This window comes from Saccostrea cucullata, unplaced genomic scaffold (genome assembly GCF_032062105.1).
Source record: "Saccostrea cucullata isolate Sc308-1 unplaced genomic scaffold, CSIRO_AGI_Scuc_v1 ctg2458, whole genome shotgun sequence".
In the NCBI taxonomy this organism is placed as follows: domain Eukaryota; kingdom Metazoa; phylum Mollusca; class Bivalvia; order Ostreida; family Ostreidae; genus Saccostrea; species Saccostrea cuccullata.
In genome coordinates, this window is record NW_026928295.1 from 19,537 (window position 1) to 40,195 (window position 20,659).

Sequence of the window (20,659 nt, forward strand, 5' to 3'; positions counted from 1 at the left end):
TCCACCCTACCGAACCAATATTTTCAGTTTACGTCGAGGAGAGCAACCAAACAATTTTCAAAAGGTGGCAGAGTCACTTCAACCAAGCTCAAGGATTGTGAAAGTTGTTCCGCTTTGCGTGTCCTCTCACTTACACAGCCAATGATACAAAACGGTTATTTAAGGAATGAATTAAACCCAAATTATTCTGTATAACCTTGGTTGGTGCAGTATATGCTTTATAAACCGCGAAGCGCGTAAAACAAGATTATCTCTCCCTTAAAGACGACTTCAAATTGTTCATATTCTTAACATAACATCTACTGGATGATACGTTTTTGACGTAGGTCAATGTGACGTAGGCAAACCAGATGAAATGAATTAAGCAACTAAAAATTAATTATGGTAACATATATCACTGAGTCTCGATTTTATTTTTAAATAACAGACACTACAATGCATGCGTTGATTATGAGTAGATGTAGTATGTGACATATGATAGGTGCGTCAGACTAATTAAGCCTTCATTCTGGAACAAGACAAGGATTTTTCTGGAGGGAGGAGGCGCTTTCTTTAAAAGAAATCAGAATTTTTTTGACACTCGAAATACGCTTAACAAAAACAAGACAAAATGTTAATGTTTTTCCTATTCATACATGAAAGCCCTTTATGACGGGGATTTCGTAGTTACTTTCGTAACTTTAATGACTAATGTACCCCAACTTTATTTCATATTTCGAACCGACCGACACCCCCCCCCCCGTCCCAGAGCCGCTTACATTCTAAATGCTTCTATTTATTAGAGGCAATAAATAAATTGAAATCGAGGAAAAAGAATTTCTTTTTTTTTTCGTTAATATAACTTTTTTGTGAGACAAATGAAGGAGAGGGACACAGCTGTTAATAAACACCAAAGGTAATGAGAATAAAGTTATTTTCTCACTCCCAACGCTTATGGAAAATTACATTTATCAAATATATATATTCAACATGAATACATGTGTTCCTCAATTCAGCATCGTCACAAACCACGGTCAATGATAATGTGGAACACTGCGAAATATCTATTATTAAATTGTCTTATGAACAAATTTTTTATAACACAACATAAAAACGCAATTTGATGTGTTTCAAAACAAATTAAATTCACATTGAAATCCCTAGGAACAGGACGCTATACTATCCATAAACAGAAAAAATTTGTTTCAAAATTGAAACAAAAATACTTTTGTATGATAAAGCTATAAAAATATACAGAGATAGTTGGAAATTATATTACTCTATGTCAATCTTAAAATACCTGTATGTGATTCTAAACAATGCAATTTCAAAACAATTTGATATGAATTAACAAAAATAGAGACCACGCGATCATTCTACTGTAAGGTGAATAAGTAATCAAAGTTATGGCAGAAAAAGAATATCATTTTATAAACGTTATCACACTCAATATGTTGTAGATTCGTCAATAATAATTGACAGGTGGGATGATGCATGTTAATGACACAATACTTATAACTGGAGATACTTGTACACTTTCAATGTGTCCGTGAGAAATTGTCCCACATACAGATTGTTCTCATCATCCACACAAACACTACGGGGATACTTCACTTCTTGTTGTTGTGTGAGTAATAGGGACAAGAACTGACCGTCCTGATCAAGGAGGTGCACTGTGTTATTTTTAAAATGTCCATCAACCACAAGGATGTGACCAAGGACATCAGTACAGATTCCATAGGGACGGAATACTGACCCCTGACCTTTGTAGGAGAACCTGTGTTGTCCAGATTTGTTTACCACGACTACACCTTTATTAATTTCTGATGTACAGATATCTCCATTGATGTTTTCTGTGATGTAGTGTGGTGTTCTATATAGTTCCTGTCCTTTGTTATCCTTCTGGATGTTCTGTAGTTCTTTCCCTATTTTATTGTACCTGGTGACTTTAGCCTCTCCAATCTTCCACATCCCCACCAGTAAGTCACCGTTAATGTGGGAGGAGTATATGCTGAGTGGACTCAAGTCTGCAGTTTTAATGATTTCAGTGAAATTATTATCCTTTGTTATCCTATTGATGGTATTTTTGTCTTTGTCTGTAAAGATCAGAGCCCCGCCCTGTGTGACTGTGTGGTAACCTTCACCTTTACCACTGGTTTCTATCTTCTGCATCACATTCCCCTGTAGATCTGTTTGGACAAGATTACCCTTATTGTCACTTATCCAGAGTCTATCTGATTGATCTATAGAGATATGGTATACACTTTCAACACCTGGTACATTGAACTCCCTGACCTTGGCGACAGAGGCAGGTAGAGGCAATGTTTGTTTCACGTCAGATTTACTTCTGTTTTCATTCATTTGTTTATGTGTAGGTTTCATTGCTGTATTGTAAACACTGTCCATGGACTTAATTTCTCTCTTCTCTCCCTTAGTGTCTGGGGCGTGTATTTTTCCAAGCAGTTTTGTGATATCGTTTTTGCTGTACTGACCAGCAGTAAATTCTGGTGTGACTGGTTTTGTTGTCTCTGGTATGGATCGGATCTTTGGCTTCTTCTGCGAGAGTAATTTCTGGGATTCTTCAGGGGACAGGAATATATGAAGTTCTTTGACAAGGTTATTAAGATAAGTGATGTAATCATCCATGATTTTGTCTTGGGTATTTAGATCCTCTGTTAGGGAATGCTCTATCTGGTCTACCTGCTTCATGTTCTCAGATGTGACTGTGTCCACCAGGATTTTCAGGGTCTCACCTTCAGTCTTCATGGATGTTCTGATGTTGTTCATGATCTGTTTGATTTCAGAGGAATCTTTTTTAATTTCTTTCTGTAAATTTTCTAATGTAGGAAGAAAGTACTCCTGGATTTTAAAGATTTCATCTTGAAAGTCTGCATATTTTTCTGCAAAAATTGTTTCCAGATCAGTAAATAAATTATGCCCTTGATGTTCTTTTTGTGTGGCGCAAACAGAACATAATGGAACTTGGCATTCTTCACAGAACATGCCCAAATCTTTAGTTGGATGGGACTCACATTTCTCCACAGAAAGCTGTCTTTTGCGTTGCTGGTAAAGGACCACCTCATGGTTTTTTCTTGTTAGACTTTTCAAATGTTCACGTTTACATTGTTTGCATAATTTTAAATGGCAATTGTTACAATAGAACTCACAGTTTCTTTCACATTCTTCAATACCACATTCTAAAAAATGTTGGGCTCTGGGAGAAATGTCCATTTTGGATAATAGCATCTAAAAAGATAAACACTGTTTTAAAAGTTATGAAAAAATAGGTACAAGTTTCAATTTGTAATGAATATACGTACAGTTTTTTATAGATTATTTGAGGAAGAAAAAAGATTTTTCCCAAATTACAGGTAAAGATCCATATTCTTAAAAGTGCATGTTTTCACATATTGAAAATTTGAAAATAACTGATAAATAATCAGAAGCTAACATTAAACTGGTCAAAATGACATTAGCTTAAAATTAAAAATCATAACACAGGCGCGGATCTAAAAATTTTTCAAAGGAGGGTGGGGGTGAGGGATTTTTCAAAGGAGAGGTTGAAGGGGAAAAGAGTAAATATAACATACGTTTTACACATACATGTAGTTAAACGTAATTTAATGGGATACCGGGTGGAGTATGGTTTTTAAAAATGGGAGGTTGATCAACCCGGGAAAAAGTACTTATATTCATTACCTGAAAAGTTTTTGAAAAAGACAAGAAAATATATCTCCGAACCCGAAAATCTTATTTTGTAAAAGGGTGGGGTTTCATTTTGTATTCACAACTGAATTTCTTTATACATTACAACATTAGCCTTTCATTGAACATCTTCTATAGTACAAACACTAACAAAAAAATTCGAACTTTCTTCTTTTTCTTTCTTTTTTTTTTTGCAAATCCAAAGGTGGCGGGGTGCAACCCCAGTAACCCCACCCTCCTCTGGATCCGCTACTGTAACACACCTCAAGGTTTAGGTGGTATATCTGCATAGCATGAACTTTGTACTTTTTCAGTAAGACTGCTATGGATTGAACACGAATTTTAATCTTTTTCTGCAGAAAGAAAATAAATGCTACCTTGATCTGTGTCTATACTTTTTAAAGGTCCCGACACGCATCAATAGATCACCTCTGCAAACATTTCGCAAAAAAGCGGGATTTAAAAACAAGTCAGACGGGCAGAGAAACAGACCAAAAAACAAAGGAACAGTCGAACCACCAGGCAGCTGGACGGACAGACAGTCTCAATATATTGAAAAAAAAATAAATTTGGTTTTCGATGGGCGTGGTGTTTGTAACTTTTCAATTTATCCCGAACCATCCGTTAATCAGCAAAATCAAAATTCATTGAAATGAATTTTAAGTAAATAAAATATTTCAACCATACCTACATCTTTTTCCCCTGAATGACTTATAAATGACTCTGCTGGCTGACTTTGGAATGTCAGGACGAGAACCCAGGTGAGACTTGAACGAGATCTGTAATTTACTTCCTAGTGACAGGTAAACATATATGCCGATTTAAATATTGACATACTAGCACACATTCTTGTTATTATTACAAGATAGTTTTGATAACCTCATAATGCAGAATCATTTAATAGAACAAGCTGATTCAGAGAATTCTTTGCCTCATTTTTTAACGAAAAAAATAAGAGCATGCTTTGCGGAATTATTCAAAATATGTACTGAATCAAATAAAAAATGTCAATATCACTTGTAGATTTGATCGCTTATTCTTGAACATGTATACTAGGTATTAAGACCGATTTAACACTGCGGGTTCTTTATCGTGCCAATACCTCATGACACACCTCGGGTTAAAGGTCTCACCCTAAGGACCCTCGACTTCACTTCTACATTACATAGTACGGACATCTTTGCCAAGAAACAGTTACTTAATTCCTAACGTCTTCGGTCTACATGTAACTCGGTGCGACGAAAGAAAACCGAACCGGACCTCCCGATCAGGAAGGGAATATCTGCAGTATGCTTCCGTGAAAGTTACTTAAAAAGATTATTCATTGTAATATTATGTAATTTTTACCTCGATTTGTTACTTAAGTTCTTATATTTAAAAAAAATACTTTTTTAAGTACACGTCTTTCAGACACAAAAAATATTTGACTTACAACTTACAAACTGTTTCGAAATAAGCAAAACTTAATACATCTAGACTCGCTAGCTATTAAGTACAATTGTACTTGTACATATATACTTTATATTACATATCATATATTAGAGAGGGGGAGATAGTGAGAGATAAACACATTAAGACTGTATCCTTTGACAATATATGTTCATAAATTGAAGGATGTTGTTTTCATTTTTTTTACTGTCACAACAGCTGATGAATAACTTATTATCCCTTCGCAGCTGAATCAGAGAGGATATAACAAATCTCTAATACAGCAATAAAAAAAAAACATTGTTTGTCCGGCCCTGTTTTAAAAATATCAAACAAGTATATAGTTTACTTGCATAAAATTTTCCCTTTGTTTTATATACATGTACATTAACATATGTTTTGAAAATCAATATATAAGAGTAAGTACGACATTTTTTTTTTTTTTTATAAATATTGGACACGTTGACTTGATAATGAAATCATTCAAATTTGAATTAACCTACATCTTTTTTAATATGATATTGTCGTTTCTCTGGTTTTTTTCCCTTTCCAATTGTGTCTGTTTTTTTATTGCTGTGTAAGGCGAAAACAATAAAATTGTATTTTTACGAATTGGAATTTCAATCGAACAGGAAATAAGATTAAATGTAAATTTTAAAAACAAAGCTTTATTCTATGAACAGAACCTCTTTTCTCTTCAGTTGTATAAGTATGAAATAACTTCTTTCTTTTTTTTTTTTTTTTTTTTTTTTTTTTTTTTTTTTTTGTAATGTTATCAATTCTTTCTGTCGATTTTTGCACACATTTTTATCAAATATTTACATTAAAATTCATTTGTAGAATTTGATAAATTCTGAATCATAGTTCCCATCTCACACAATATTAAGGGACGTTACAACCAGATCACCAACCCAGTGGTTCAAGTGGTGGGCTTATTTAGTGTCAAAAGAGAGACCTTCTTAATTTGTCTCGCATCCCCAAGTTTCGTCTTATAAATCGAACGAATCGGACATATTAAAACGAGGAAAAATATTCTTATTTGCGAAATATATCAGAATGGAATTTAAAAAAATCATTATCTTATCATTTATTGTCATATCATCAAAACTTTACGTGGTATCAGGGCAGAAAACGTTAAAAAGCACAATGTGCGTTAAAGTGCGTGATTGTGGGGTAAAGGTATATGCGTTAAAATGCTTGATTGTGGGGCAACGGTATATGCGTTAAAATGCGTGACTGTGGGGAAGGGGGTTAAACCCAATCATCCATCTTTAAGCTCAAGACGTTCACCTTGGAAGTCATTCATCAAAAAGTTTTTATCGAACAAGGAGAAAGCACTCACATTTCTCTCGGGCGACTTGGAGGTAACACATGTCATGAAGAGGACAAAAGATGTTCCTTTTAAGAAGCGAAATGGAGACACAAATATTGTATGCGAATGCTGCTATCATAGCTGTACTGTAGAAGAGTTTGAAGGATATTGTGCATAACTAAAAACTTGGTTTTGGTTTTTTTTTTAGATTTTGTTTTCATGTTAAATGGTCTAATAATGAATGGTATTTTATGCATTAAAAATGTATATTTTTATTCAACGTCTTTTCAAGCATGTACAACTATAACGTAGAAGGAAGCATGTTCTGCGATTTATTTTTTACCTCTTTGTCAGTTTGGATCCTAATACTGAACTATCAACATTGCTCTTTTTTTTAAAGAAAATCTATTTCAGTCTCAGCTCCACATATCTATGTCAATAAAACTGTTTATATGTTTTACAATATTTGAAGTAATTGAACCCACTATCAAATTTAATTGCCCTTTTACTTTGATTTCTTCCTAAATATACATGTACATGTATTATACAGCTCAGCGCACTTGGTTTTTCGCACAAATTAAGGTCACATTATTATGATATAATATTGTGTATCGAGACAACAAAATACATTTTAAAAGTATTTGTTTACATCATTTTTATTTCATTTACTGAAACATAATTCACACAAATCAATTGGTAGACCTTTGATATTTTCATAACTGAAAAATAACAACTATTCTCATTTGAATTTTTGTAGTTTCTTGCCAATTGTAACATTTTATACATTTATTTGAAAACAAGAGCTGTTGAAACGTAGACATGGGTACAGTACAGCTACTGTAACTAGTATTTTCTGTACATGTTGACTCTTTAACTCGGAGTGGTAATAGTATTTTTCATCTGATTGACTGCTTTCGATGTTAATGAGGTGGAGTCAATTTCTAAAATATAGAACCATGTAAGATTCATCCCACTGCAAAATTTTAACGTTTCAAACCATAAATGCAGAAGAATTTTCTTTTTCATAGAAGGAATTTACTATTCAAAAAAATAAACAATACTTCATTATCCTACCCTTAAGTATGGTTTCCTTTTGCAATACCATCCATTTCCGGTGCTACATTTCGACGAAACCAAGAGAAGTATGGTAAATGAGCTAAGTTTTTTTTTAACTCGTCTTTAAGAACAAAATTTAAAAATTTAAACTTCATGGGATCAAGGAAAGCTCGTTTTATACAATTTTTAAAAACCTATGGTAGAATCGTGTAGTCGAAACATCCTACCATTCATTTATAAATTTTCCTTTAAAACATCCACTTTGGAAACTTAAGATAATAATTTTAAAAGACATTTATGCTTGATATTATATATTTAATATTACGAAGGGTTATGCCATTGTACTGCAGTTCGAAAATGGTAGTTTTTATTACAACAATGTTACCTTAATTTGTGCGAAAAACAAAGTAAGCTTAAAAGTGCGTTGAGCTGTATATTTTAAAATATTAAGCTCATTCCTTAAAGGGATTCTAATTTTTACAGCTCTTTAAACTCAAATTAAGAATTTGGTTTTTTTTCTCTGTCTATTGTTAATAATAAGTAACACAGCCAATTTAGTCAAAAACTAAAATATGTATTTTCCCCCTTTTGACAGAAAATTAAGTAAAATGTAGTTGATTTTCTTTGTAGTCATTTTTTGTTTTGGATTATGTATATTTTATTAGTTCAAATGTAAATAAATATAATATTGGAAAGTTTTAGAAATATAAACAAATTTTGTAAGAAATCACTGTTTAGATTTGGGGTATGATAGGGACAAAATACATGTATGATAATTAACAATTAAAATAGTGTACATAAGGGACTTCCCACTTCATGCAAATTATCCCATGTGAACAACTATCGTTGATGTCCTGGCATGTCCCACAAATTAAACTAGATAGTGATTCCTGAAATAATTTTAATTTAAAGATACCTAAACTGAAAAACCATATTGGCGGAATTCGGCTCGCGAGACAAGTTATTTTATTCATCAATTGTTAATGATGATTTTTGTGATACTATGTATATTTAAATTTATCAAATATTTCTACAACACTCTTTTTTTTTAAAAATATTCCAAAATGTCTTATTGTTACAATGGGAGGAGAAAGTAGTTAATGAATGATGAAGAACATTATAATCCTTCACATATTTTCTAAAAAGAAAATGTGTAGCCTTATTGTTACCTTTCCTTTTTTTTTTTTAAAAAAAAAAAAAGATTTTTGAGTATTGAATATTAGTTTTTATGCACTTAATTTCTTTAATGTATCTCGGAAAAAATGTTTATACTCACTTAAATCCTTAAAAAGGAAATTTATTTCTTTACGTTTTTACTTCGGTATTCTCCCTGAAACTTCGTATCTAACAAAACTGGTTTTTTATGCACGAGCGATGCAGCACTTACTATAAATACTTTACCGGCGAATGTTCGATTAATGCGACGTTCGTTACAAAGAATCGCAGGTTGTTTTGTGTCTTTGGTTTTCCCTGCCCTCCCAGCCCTTGCATTGTTTATCTTGTAAAAATTTAAGAGTTTGATTTGTATGTTTTGAATAAAAATGCGATTTGTAACGAGCGCAACAATCCTACAGTATATTCTTTTTCTTTGTTTTTCAATAAATTAGTCAAGAAAATATTTATTTGCGGAGGAGTGAAACGAGGGAGAAAAAAGAATCAAGAATCTACAGTCTATAGGAGTTTGCGGATTTTTGTACAGGACTCTTCATCTTTTTCCCAAGTTTTATTTATGACTGTTTCTTTTTTATTTTATTTATTTTTTTTTTATTTATTTTTTACTATACGTAATGAAGAATGCGATAAGTAGAAATACACCGGTAAGCAAGCAATCATATAAAATATTCTTATAAATATTCCTTAAACAGTGTTCTTGTTAATATTTTTAAACTCTTTGACACAGAATTGTTTATTTCTTCTACATGTAGCAATGCTACTGCCATTGTTACACAATGCTTTAAGGAGGCTCATTACACCACTTTTTGATGACGTACTACACAAAAAAATAAACCTCCATTGTGTCGACCGGTTTGCTCAGGGGACGAGTTGTATAGGTACCTCTATAATATGACCCTGACCTTTAAAACGCTTTAAAAATAGATGAAACATGCGGTGTTGTAAACAGTGAAAACAAAGTAACGGATTCATTTTGCATAAACCAAGAAGAATTGCTTTTAGGCAGAAACAAAAGAAAGCAACAGTCAACTCTTCGCCAAACAAGTAATGTCAATTTCATAGCCATGCATGCAGTGAACTCTATCAATCACTGACATGCATGTATGGAGGAAGTTCGAGTTAAAATCTACAACCTTGTTGAAATTAAAATTTTATTTAATTGCGCTATTTACTGTGTTGGTGTTAATTAGTATATTTCTTCTATTGATTTAAAGTAATATACGCTATAACGTGCGCCATTTTAAAATACGGCTGGAAATTTATATATTTTGTTTACCAATTAAAGTTACGAAAATGCTGTAAATTACACCATTTAAATAAAATTCGTTATAAAGTTATCAAATTATAATTATTTATTATCCTGCAAGGAGAATAATGTCTATTTTTAAGTAAATCCACCACTTGACGCCGTCGCTACTTTTAGATTGATAAACATACACGGCGTCAAGAAAACGAGGTAAGCCCTTTGAGATACAACTCACTTTTGACATGGATGGCGTGTTACTATTAATATAACTTATCTTTAAATGTAATCAGTTTCAAAAATCTATACTCTGTTATGACGCATATTAACCTTTTATTAATAATCGTTGTCAAAATGCAACGTGCCTCGTTGTCTATAATTTCCCGTGGACATACGTGTCTATATTTAGACCTACTGTTTACGCACTTCCTTTATCAATATTCATGAAAAGACTGAATTCTTGATTGCAGATATTGCTTTATTGTTCTGTTATTACAACGAGTTTTAAAGTTAAATTTTGTGGAAATATTATTTTTTCATTACACTTTATGTGTTTCAAATCATTCAATCATTTTGTTTCACATACAAATCGGCATCCATACGGCGTGTATTACTTTAAATGTATACTCTGGCAATTTAAAGCTTTATTCTGAATTTTAGATGTAATGTCAAACGTTCCATAGTGTTTTGAGTCTTGGCTATTTAGGAAAGATAACTCTCGAAAGTGGACTTTTTATACCAAATATTTTTTAAATTGAATTTTTCATTTCGTTTAAACATTCTTCATTCAATTTGACACATGTTATTCATTGAAATACATTCCTTGTCTCTTCAGAACAAATTTTTAAAATGTTTTATGCATAGATTAAAAAGATAATGACATTAATTGTTTTCTAGGAGAAAATTATTTTTTCTAATAAAATTATTATTAGGTATTATGGGGTATTTTCACTTTGTGTACTTGTCTTAAGAAGATGCCCATCATTTGACACTGAAAGTTCTGAAATTCTGTGAATAATAATAAAACATTTCACTAAAATAAAACAAAAACTAAAAAATTCTATAAAAAATATTTATGATATCAATACCCCCATCTGGATATTTGACATCTACATTATAAGTGGTGCTGTAGTGAAATCTGAAATAAACTGTACATGTAATGAGCCACCTTAAAATTATTTTGAGAGTTAAAATAATATGGAAAATAAAATATTACAACAAATTTTCAATCTTTTTCCTTTTTTGTGCATTGAATAAATCGTCAAACTACGACATCAATTTTTCTTGGGTTTTATTTTTCTTTATTTTAGTAGCATAAAAAGATCCGTGAATTCAAAAAAATAATAAATTGAAAACTACAGTGTTACATTTTTATCAAATATGAAATCCTAAATATCCCAATGAACCTATCCCCCCTCAAACCATATATACCACAAGAAAATACCGGTAAGTGATGTGATAAAAAAAAATTAATTAATTCAAGGATACTATACTTTTTCTCTCATGAAGAGATATAGAGAAACCGCAAGCCTTTATCTATTTTAAAAGTCTGTTTGATTTAGACTCTTCTTCTTGGTTAAATCCAATTACTAGTATATTACATGTATTTGATGATGACAGTGGGACAATTCATATAAGTATGGGACGTAATATTTTACAAATTAATTTATTTACATTTGATTAAAAACTATTCATATAAAAGAAACTTCTGATTGATATTTTGAATTTGTAAGGATTTTCTTCAAGAAGAAATCAATTAACCCAAGGATTTATAGTTTAAAGGGGGTTTATTCTCAGCAGTTATCTAACTTGTTGTTTTTTAGATTTTGTTTTCATGTTAAATTATCTAATAATGAATGACACTTTATGCATTAATATAATTATTCTACTTTTATTCAAAATTTATCAAACATGTGCAACTATTACGTAGAAGAAAGCATGTTCTACGAGTTTTTTTTTTTTTTTTTTAACTTTTATCAATATTTGGAGGGATTGGTATCACGCATCACATTTAATTGCCTTTGATCTTTTTACTCAATATAAATGTTTATATAAAAAAAATATTAAGTGCATTCCATATACGGAGTTTTACAGCTCTTTTAACTCAAATGAAGAATTTATTTTGTTTTTCTCTGTTTATTTTTAATGATATATATAACAAAGACATTTTGGTCAAAGAGTCAAATATCTCTTTTCCCCTCTTTTAACAAAAAAATTAGTAGTAGTAAATGATGTAGTTGTTATACTCGGCCAAGCAACGTCATTTGTTTTGGATTATGTAGATTTTATAAGTTCAAGTGTAAATAAATATAATAGAGGAAAGTTTTAGAAATATTATAGATATTTAAATACGATATATAAGTTTTTTCACTGTGAAAGTTTCTGAGACAATTTAACATTGTCAAGAGGCTTTAGCAATTTTTAATCAATATTTTTCCTTTGAGAATTGAAAAAAAAGTATTTATTCTGTGAATTAAGATATTTATTTTGTATTTTGTGTTTTGAAGGAGTATCGTGAAGAATTTGTTTATTTAGAATTGATTGAGAAATTTTTCATTTGTTTACAAATAATTATGAATTTTATTTTCCGATCTTTGTCTTAATCTTTAATCGTTTTGCTTAAAAGGAAATATTTAAAAAGCCAAAGTAATTTTAAAAATCATGATTTTTTTTTTTGATTTGCAGAAGGATAAGCCGTACTTCAAAGGAAATGTTAGATGTAATTTAAACTTACATTTTCATCACTTTATATTTAAAAGAATGTTTCTACAACTTCGAGGAATACGTTTATATATAAATATTTTAAAACATTTTCATTTCTATTTGTTTTCTCTGTGATAACTCTTTGAAACATAGTTGCGATGATTTCTTAACTTGATAATTTAATCGGAATTTAAGTTTCGCCAAGCGATAGGTAAGGAGCTAAGACATATGCACGTATATCTCATGTGGCTTTCTTTGTGCTGGACGTCAGTGGGCGAAGACTATTGAAATTGACATGGAAGGCTTCGTGTAATTAACAATCTACATGTATGAGACAATATCCTTGAATCTAAGTTTAAAATTTTATTTCACAATGAAATGAAAGTATAAGCAGTCGCTATTTAGTTTGTGGGGTATGCCAAGGACATCAACGATAGTTGGAAACGTGTGATAATATAATATTAAAATAGTATGCATAACGGACTTCGCCCGTCATGCAAATTATTCCACATGACTAACTATCGTTGATGACAGTGCTTGATCCATGAATTAAACTAGACGGCGATTCCTTAAATCATTTCAATTTTAAGATACCTTCGCTGAAATAACATTTTGTTTTCAAGATGTGAAATTTAGTTGTGTACAAGTTTTTGTAATATTGCTAACATGGCGGAATTCTGCTCGCTAGACAAGTTATTTTATTCATCAATGGTTAATGATGATTTTTGTGATACTATGTTTATATAAATTTATCAAATATTTCTACAATGCTCTTTTTGATTTTATTTTAAAATATCTTATTGTTACAACTGAGAGGAAAACAAATGGTTAATGAATGATTAGAAACATTAAAAGCCTTTATATATATTTTTTTTAAAAAAAAATATCTGTAACTTTATTGTTCCTTTTACTTTTTAAAATAAATTTTTAAGCATTGAATATTAGTTTTTATGAACGTTAATTCTTTTTGCCTGAAATTGAATGACTAGCGCTCAAAATTGTATACATGTATCTAGGAAAAATATACATACTTACTCAAATCCTAGTCTTACAAAAGGAAAAATCAAGAACCTACAATCTAAGGGTTTGCGGATTTTTTGTACAGAATATTTTTTTTTCCAATTTTAAGAAAGTTTTCATTTACACATATATTTTCATTTTATAATTTGTTATATTCATTTTTGACTTTACAAAATGAACAATACGATTGGTAGCAACATGCAATCAATTATCCAACACATTCTTTCACATAATCCTTGAATAATGTTCTTGATAATATTTTTAAAATCTTTGACATAGAAATTGTTATTTCTCTCAGCAATGCTGCTGTAATTGTATACACAAGAAAGAAAATTATTTTGGGAGTTTAAAATCATATGGAAAATAAAACATTACAACAATTTTTCAGTTCTTGTTTTCTTTTCTGTGAATTGAATAAATCGTCAAACTACAACATCTTTTTCTCTTGGGACTTATTTTTCTTTATTTTTGTATAAAGAGATCCATGACTTCCAAAAAAATGTTAAACAATTTAAAACTGCAGTATTACATTTTTTTTGGAATATCAAATTCTAAATATCCCAACGAACCAATTATTTTTCCTCAAACCACGACCGCTTGACCTAAAAAATAATTAATGTACTAGTATGTTATCGTATGATTACATTGGGAATAATACTTCATATTAGTAGAATGTAATTTGTTGCAAATTAATTTATCTACACTTGATTAAAAAGTTATTTCTACAGGAAGAAACCAATTAACCAAAAGATTTATAGCTAAAGGGATGAATATTCTCAACAGTTTACTCTCTTTACCTATTCATTCTTATATAAAGAAAACGTAGAGATTGACACACACATTAGCATCAGATCATGCCTTACTGCCTATACTATTTAACCAACATAAAATTTTTAACTTCATTGGTCAATAATTAAGTTATTGGGAAAAATGGACGAAAGAATTACAAACAGAAAGACAGACAGAGTGGTCGCTATAGGACATCTACAAAACTTTGTGGGGTCTTACTTATAGATTATAGATGCTTGCCACAAGGTTTGGACTTTTTTCAACTGTACGGCTTCAAGACAATGATCCATTAGAACGCGGTTGTTTAAATGGTTATCAAAAGATATACAAGGATTTTGTTTGGATGAAGGAGCAATCAATTATACTGAAGTCACCAGAAGTCAGTTTGTATAAGTAAGCTACAGCAAATAGAATTCAGAGATTATGCAAGATATCCGACATGATTTTAATGGGCATTAAAAAGTGAAGAATGTCGAGGACAGTATAATACTTAATTTGATATTAGAAAATTTAAAGCAATGCAAAATTTGGTGAACAACTACAGCTCGAATGTATAAAACAGCAACCGGGACTGAACTCCATCGGTCATAAACTGGTTTGTGTTTGTTTCTGCTTGCTTTTAATACAGGTGGCATAAAGAGCCACTCCATAAATTCTGCGAGTCTCTCTGGACAGGAAACGTTCTCATATATAAGGAGTGGATTTTTTCGAGCTAAGCGTCAATAATTTCGCATTTAAGGACATACGCAACGTACCTTACATACTGATAACTTTTCGAGATATTCTTAATTTAAGATTAAAGTGCCATCAGATGTTTATAGACAAAAAATCAGCATGCATAACCAGGGTTTTTTGGAAGATATCAAATTATAATTTTTTTGGCATAATTCAAAGAAAAATATACAAAAATTACAAAACAAAAAATCCAGATTTTTTTCCAATCAAATTTGTTTTAGAAGAGGTGTATAAATCCATATATAGACATTTAAAGTATTGCATACAAATCCTTCTTTTAGTGGAACTCTTCAACTCCAGGGAAGAACCCAATAATGATCAAACTACGTTGCGTATGACCTTAACAAAATTTTGACAGGTCTCTTCGACCAAGTGCATGCATTGAAAGAGTTGTTTTACTTGTATTCACTTTCACTTGTATTCATAGCCAAAGAAGCTAAATGATATATCACTCGATTCTTTTATAATGACATATGATTAAAAAACGCACATAAACAACAACAAAACGCCTTTCCCATGTACAGATATGAAAATCCTTTAACATTGGAAGAAAGGGGGGGGGGCTTCGTACCCAATTTTATCACTTTACAATCTAATGTAAACACTGCATTTCATAAATCGGATCGTTCACTTCCCACACCCCACCCCCGGGATCTGCGTATGTTCTCAATGCTTTCATGCCTCAGAGGCAAAAAAAAATTGCACTGAGTGGATTTCGATTTACTTTGTTTATTTACATGTATATATCTTTCAGTGATAAAAATGTAAAAAAAAAAAAAAAAGGGGGGGGGGGGGCGACGCTGTTCACAAACTCTAGGTTATGAGTCAGAATAAAGAAGGGGGTAACCTAATGATTATCCCTCTCACACCCAGTGCTTATATTAAATTACATTAATCACAACTGCAACATGGATACAGAAGACCCTTCACAGGTGGACTAGACAAATGCATGAATTCATACTGAACGTTAAAATATCCACCATTAATGATACTGTGGAACATCAATTTTGATCAGATTTAAACAGTCTACTGAACAATTGTCTAAATAATACTGTAAAAATGTTTGTCTCAAAACTAATTAAATTCACATAAAAAATCTTTTGGACAGGACAGTACGTACATCATCCATAAATAAAAAAAATGTTTATTTCTTTATATTTCTTTAATATGATAAAGCTAATATGAAAATATACAGAGATGGTTGGAATTTCTATTACTCTATGTCGATTAATGTGATTCAAAACAATGTAATTTTAAGTGATCATTTGATAGCACACACAATGATGACCAAACACATTTACTTTAAAGAAAATATGCAGTCAAAGTTATCATGATAGGAAAAAATCATCATTTAATAAACTTTAACACAATTAGTAATCACTAATACTTGGCACATGATGCATGTTTATAAAACAATAATAATCACTGGAGATACTTGTACACTTTCAGTGGTTTGGAAAGAAGTTGCCCCACATAGAGATTGTTCTCATCATCCACACATACACTAAGAGGAAACTCTACCCCTTGTTGTCGTGTGATTAATAGAGACAAGAACAGACCGTCCTGATCAAGGAGATGAACTGTGTTATTTTCATATTGTCCATCAACCACCAGGATGTGACCGAGGACATCAGTACAGATTCCATAGGGAGTGAACCCTGACCTCCTGACCTGTGTAGGAGAACCTGTGTTGTCCTGATTTATTCACCACCACTACTGCCTCCGTATTAATGTCTGATGTACAGATATCTCCATTGATGTTTTCTGTGATGTTAAATGGATAATTATAAAGTTCCTGTCCTTTGTTATTCCTCTGTATGTTCTGTAGTTCTTTTCCTGTCTTGTTGTACCTGGTGACTTTAGCCTCTTCTTCTGTCTCCATCCCCACCAGTAAGTCCCCGTTGATGTTGGAGGAGTGTATGCTGAGTGGTTCCCAGTCTCCAGTTTTAATGAATTCAGTGATATTGTTATCCTGTGTTATCCTTTTAATAACATTCTTGTTTAGGTCTGTAAAAATCAGATCCCCATCTTGTGTGACAGTGTGATAACCATATCCACCACAGGTTTTTATCTTCTGTATCACATTCCCCTGTAGATCTGTTTGGACAAGATTACTGTCATCATCACTGATCCAGAGTCTGTCTGATTGATCTAGTGATACGTGATATACATCATCAACACCTGGTACATTGAACTCCTTGACCTTTTTGACAGAGGCAGACAGAGACAATGTTTGTTTCATGTCAGATTTCTTTCTGTTTTCTTTCTTCATCTGTTTATGAGTAGATTTCATTTCTGTGTTGTTAACACTTTCCAAGGACTTGATTTCTCTCTTCTCTCCTTCGGTGTTGGGGACATGTATTTTACCAAGTAATTTTGAGACATCACTTTTGCTGTACTGACCAGCAGTAAATCCCGGTATGATTGGTTTTGTTGTCTCTGGTATGGATCGAATGTTTGTCTCCTTCTCGAAGAGTAATTTCTGGGGCTCTGTCGAGGACAGGCACCTGTGGAGCTCTTTGGCAAGGTTATTAAGATAAATGATGTAATCATTAAATGTCTTGTCTTGGGCTTTTAGATCTTCTAACAGTGAATGCTCTGTTTCATCTATTTGCTTCATGTTCTCAGATACGACAGTGTCCACCAGACTTTTCAGGGTTTCGCCTTCAGTCTTCATGGATGTTCTGATGTTGTCCATGATCTGTTTGATTTCCGAGGAATCTTTTTTAATTTCTTTCTGTAAACTTTCTGATGTAGGGAGAAAGTACTCGAGGATTTTAGAGATTTCTTCTTGATAGACTGTGTATTTTTCTGCATAAACCGTTTCCAGATCAGTAAATAAATGCCCCCTATGTTCTTTTTGTGTGACGCATTTGGAACACACCGGAACTTGGCATTCTTCACAGAGCATGTCTACATCTTTAGTGGGGTGGATCTCACATTTCTCCACAGGAAGCTGTCTTTTGCGTTGCTGGTAAAGGACCACCTCATGGTTTTTCTTTTGGGGATTTTTTAGATGTTCTCCTTTACATTGTTTGCATAATTTTAAATGACAATTATTGCAGTAGAACTCACAGTTTCCTTCACATTCTTCCATCTCACACTCCAAAAAATGCTGGGCTCGGAGAGGAATATCCATTTTGGATAATGCCATCTAAAGAGATAAATATCGTGTATAAAAGTATGAGAAAAATTGTACAAATCCTTTTTTATGAAGAACATATCTTCGTAAATACATGTTTATACATCAATTGATGAATAATACTATTTTAATTTTAGACTATAGGTACAAATTCATTTTTTTTAAATTCTATATTTTCTTCGAAAATATGTAGGCCTAGATAATAAAGTTTTCGTTTCTCTGGCAAACAAACAGAAACTATCTAGGTTTCTATTCTTCTAAAACTGACATTACACTTGTCAAAATGTCATTGGCTTAACATGTATAATCATAACACACATCCAGTTTAAATGGAATTTGTGCAAAATATGAAATTTCCACTTTTTAACGATTTAACACGAATTTTGCACTTTTCCTACCAATGAACATTGAAGAAGAACAAAATGAAAACTTGATCTGATCTTATCAAGGTAATCAAGGTCCACTCACATATAAATAAATCAGCTCTCTGAATATATAAAAAAAAAATTGCGGAAAATCAAGTGAGACAGACAGAGACTGAGAGAGAGAGTCACATAGGCAGAGAGGCAGACAGATTTATAATATGAAGTTAAACTGTTAAAGAAATTATATGTAACTTTCGTTTTCGAGGGGCGGGGCTATAATTATCTGCAAATGTTTGTACTGTGTCATTCTAGATGCATTCAAATTAAATCCCAAAGCATCTGTAAATTCATAAAAAGATATTTTAAATAAACGAAATATATTTATACCTACAGTGTTCTTTTCGTGATTGACCTTCTAATGATTTGTTGACAGACTGGCTTAGGAATGTCAGGACGAGAATCCAGGTGAGACTACTTGAACGAGATCTGTAATTTACTTCCTGGTTGGAGATAATATAGATGTCAATTTAAATACGGACTTGCTCAGGATATCAAATGTAAATAATCGTATACCGTGCTGCATGGTTGATTTGGGACCATTTAAATTTTTGTGCGCAATACCATTAATATACATGTTAAACACAATAAATGGTTTTGCTAACATTTTTTATGAAGAGCATATCTTATACAATCAATAGATAAATCTTGTGACTGAAAAATTAAAATATTTTTAGGAAATGGATATCTGATCCTTTGAATCAAAAATAGCTCATTATAAGGTTGTCAGTTCCTCCAATAAAAAGCAGAAGTTAATGTTTATGAATTTGTGTGTGTTCACAAATCTATCAGTGGCGGATCAAGGAATTTCGTAACGGAGGGCGTAGCAGAAGGCGGGGTGGGGTGGCTGTACGGAAGCCCCAAGTGTGTGTAAGGCAAGGTCTTAATTTTTTTTTTTTTTTTGGGGGGGGGGGGGGGGGGGGTGTCCGGGGGCGAAGTCCATGGAAGCTGACAACATCTTACAAATAAGAGATGTTTTTCCTTGATTTTAGGAAAATGGACATACAAGTTTTGAACACTAAAATTTTGAAATGGGAATGGGGGGAGCACCGGTCCTGGATCCACCTTTGTCTAATTTATTTTTAAATGGATGCCACAATTAGAAAAATACACTGGTATTTTTTTCAATACCGGGTATTATATAATGGAAATGTAATTTAGAAAGCAACAGGAGTTTTTTTTACAGTATACAGTACTATAATCACACTTATTAGGCCCCACAAATCCTAGCCCATGTATTAAGTATAAATATATATTGCATGATTAAAGTGTTCATAAAAATACAGGGTCAAATGTGTATTTAAAATAAATCAATATGAAAACCTGAGTAAAGAAAACTTATTGGTGCTTCATCTCTTTTCATTGTAAGCACAAATTGTTCTTTCATCAGTAACTATTCACTTTAAAAAAAAAAAATAATCACATGTTTACATTATTTATTAGTTCACCTTTTCATCAATACAATAATAAAAAAAACACTGAGACAAAGTTCAATCAAAATATTCCTCTAATCTGTTTTTTCAAGCGCCTTCATTCTCTCTAACAGAGGGGGGTGGGAGAAGTTAAACATGGAGTACAGCCAGTCCGTGACCGGAAATCCTAGATTGTCTTTATCGAGTTTGACTAGAGCCGATTTCAGCTCCTTGGCATGCCTCAGAGACTTGGCAAAGAAATCCGCCTGGAACTCACAATGTCGGCTAAAGATTATTATCAGGAATCCCATAATCGGAAAAAAAAAATTTCTCAGAGTGTACGAGATATATGCATGCATTTCTCATTCAAGTCTGTGTAATTTTTTCTCCAGATAAAACATTAATTTTTTCCATCCTTAAAAATAGCATAAAACCAATTTATATTTATACCAATTTAAAACAAATTTATTTTGAACTCATGATCAACCATATTACTACACAGGCAACTTAGCCACATATGATTCTCATATGACTATCATA

At 31.9% G+C, this 20,659-nt stretch overlaps 1 protein-coding gene and 1 pseudogene across 1 annotated transcript; both read right to left on the bottom strand.

The window, feature by feature from the left end:
- Positions 1-1,491: 1,491 nt before the first annotated feature.
- On the bottom strand, positions 1,492-3,224 carry LOC134277111 (tripartite motif-containing protein 5-like). Its single transcript, XM_062759394.1, has one exon. It carries the CDS (start codon positions 3,208-3,210, stop codon positions 1,492-1,494), a length of 1,719 nt encoding a protein of 572 aa, XP_062615378.1. The 5' UTR covers positions 3,211-3,224.
- A 13,313-nt stretch (positions 3,225-16,537) lies between these two features.
- On the bottom strand, positions 16,538-19,114 carry LOC134277106 (uncharacterized; annotated as a pseudogene).
- Between the last annotated feature and the right edge of the window lie 1,545 nt (positions 19,115-20,659).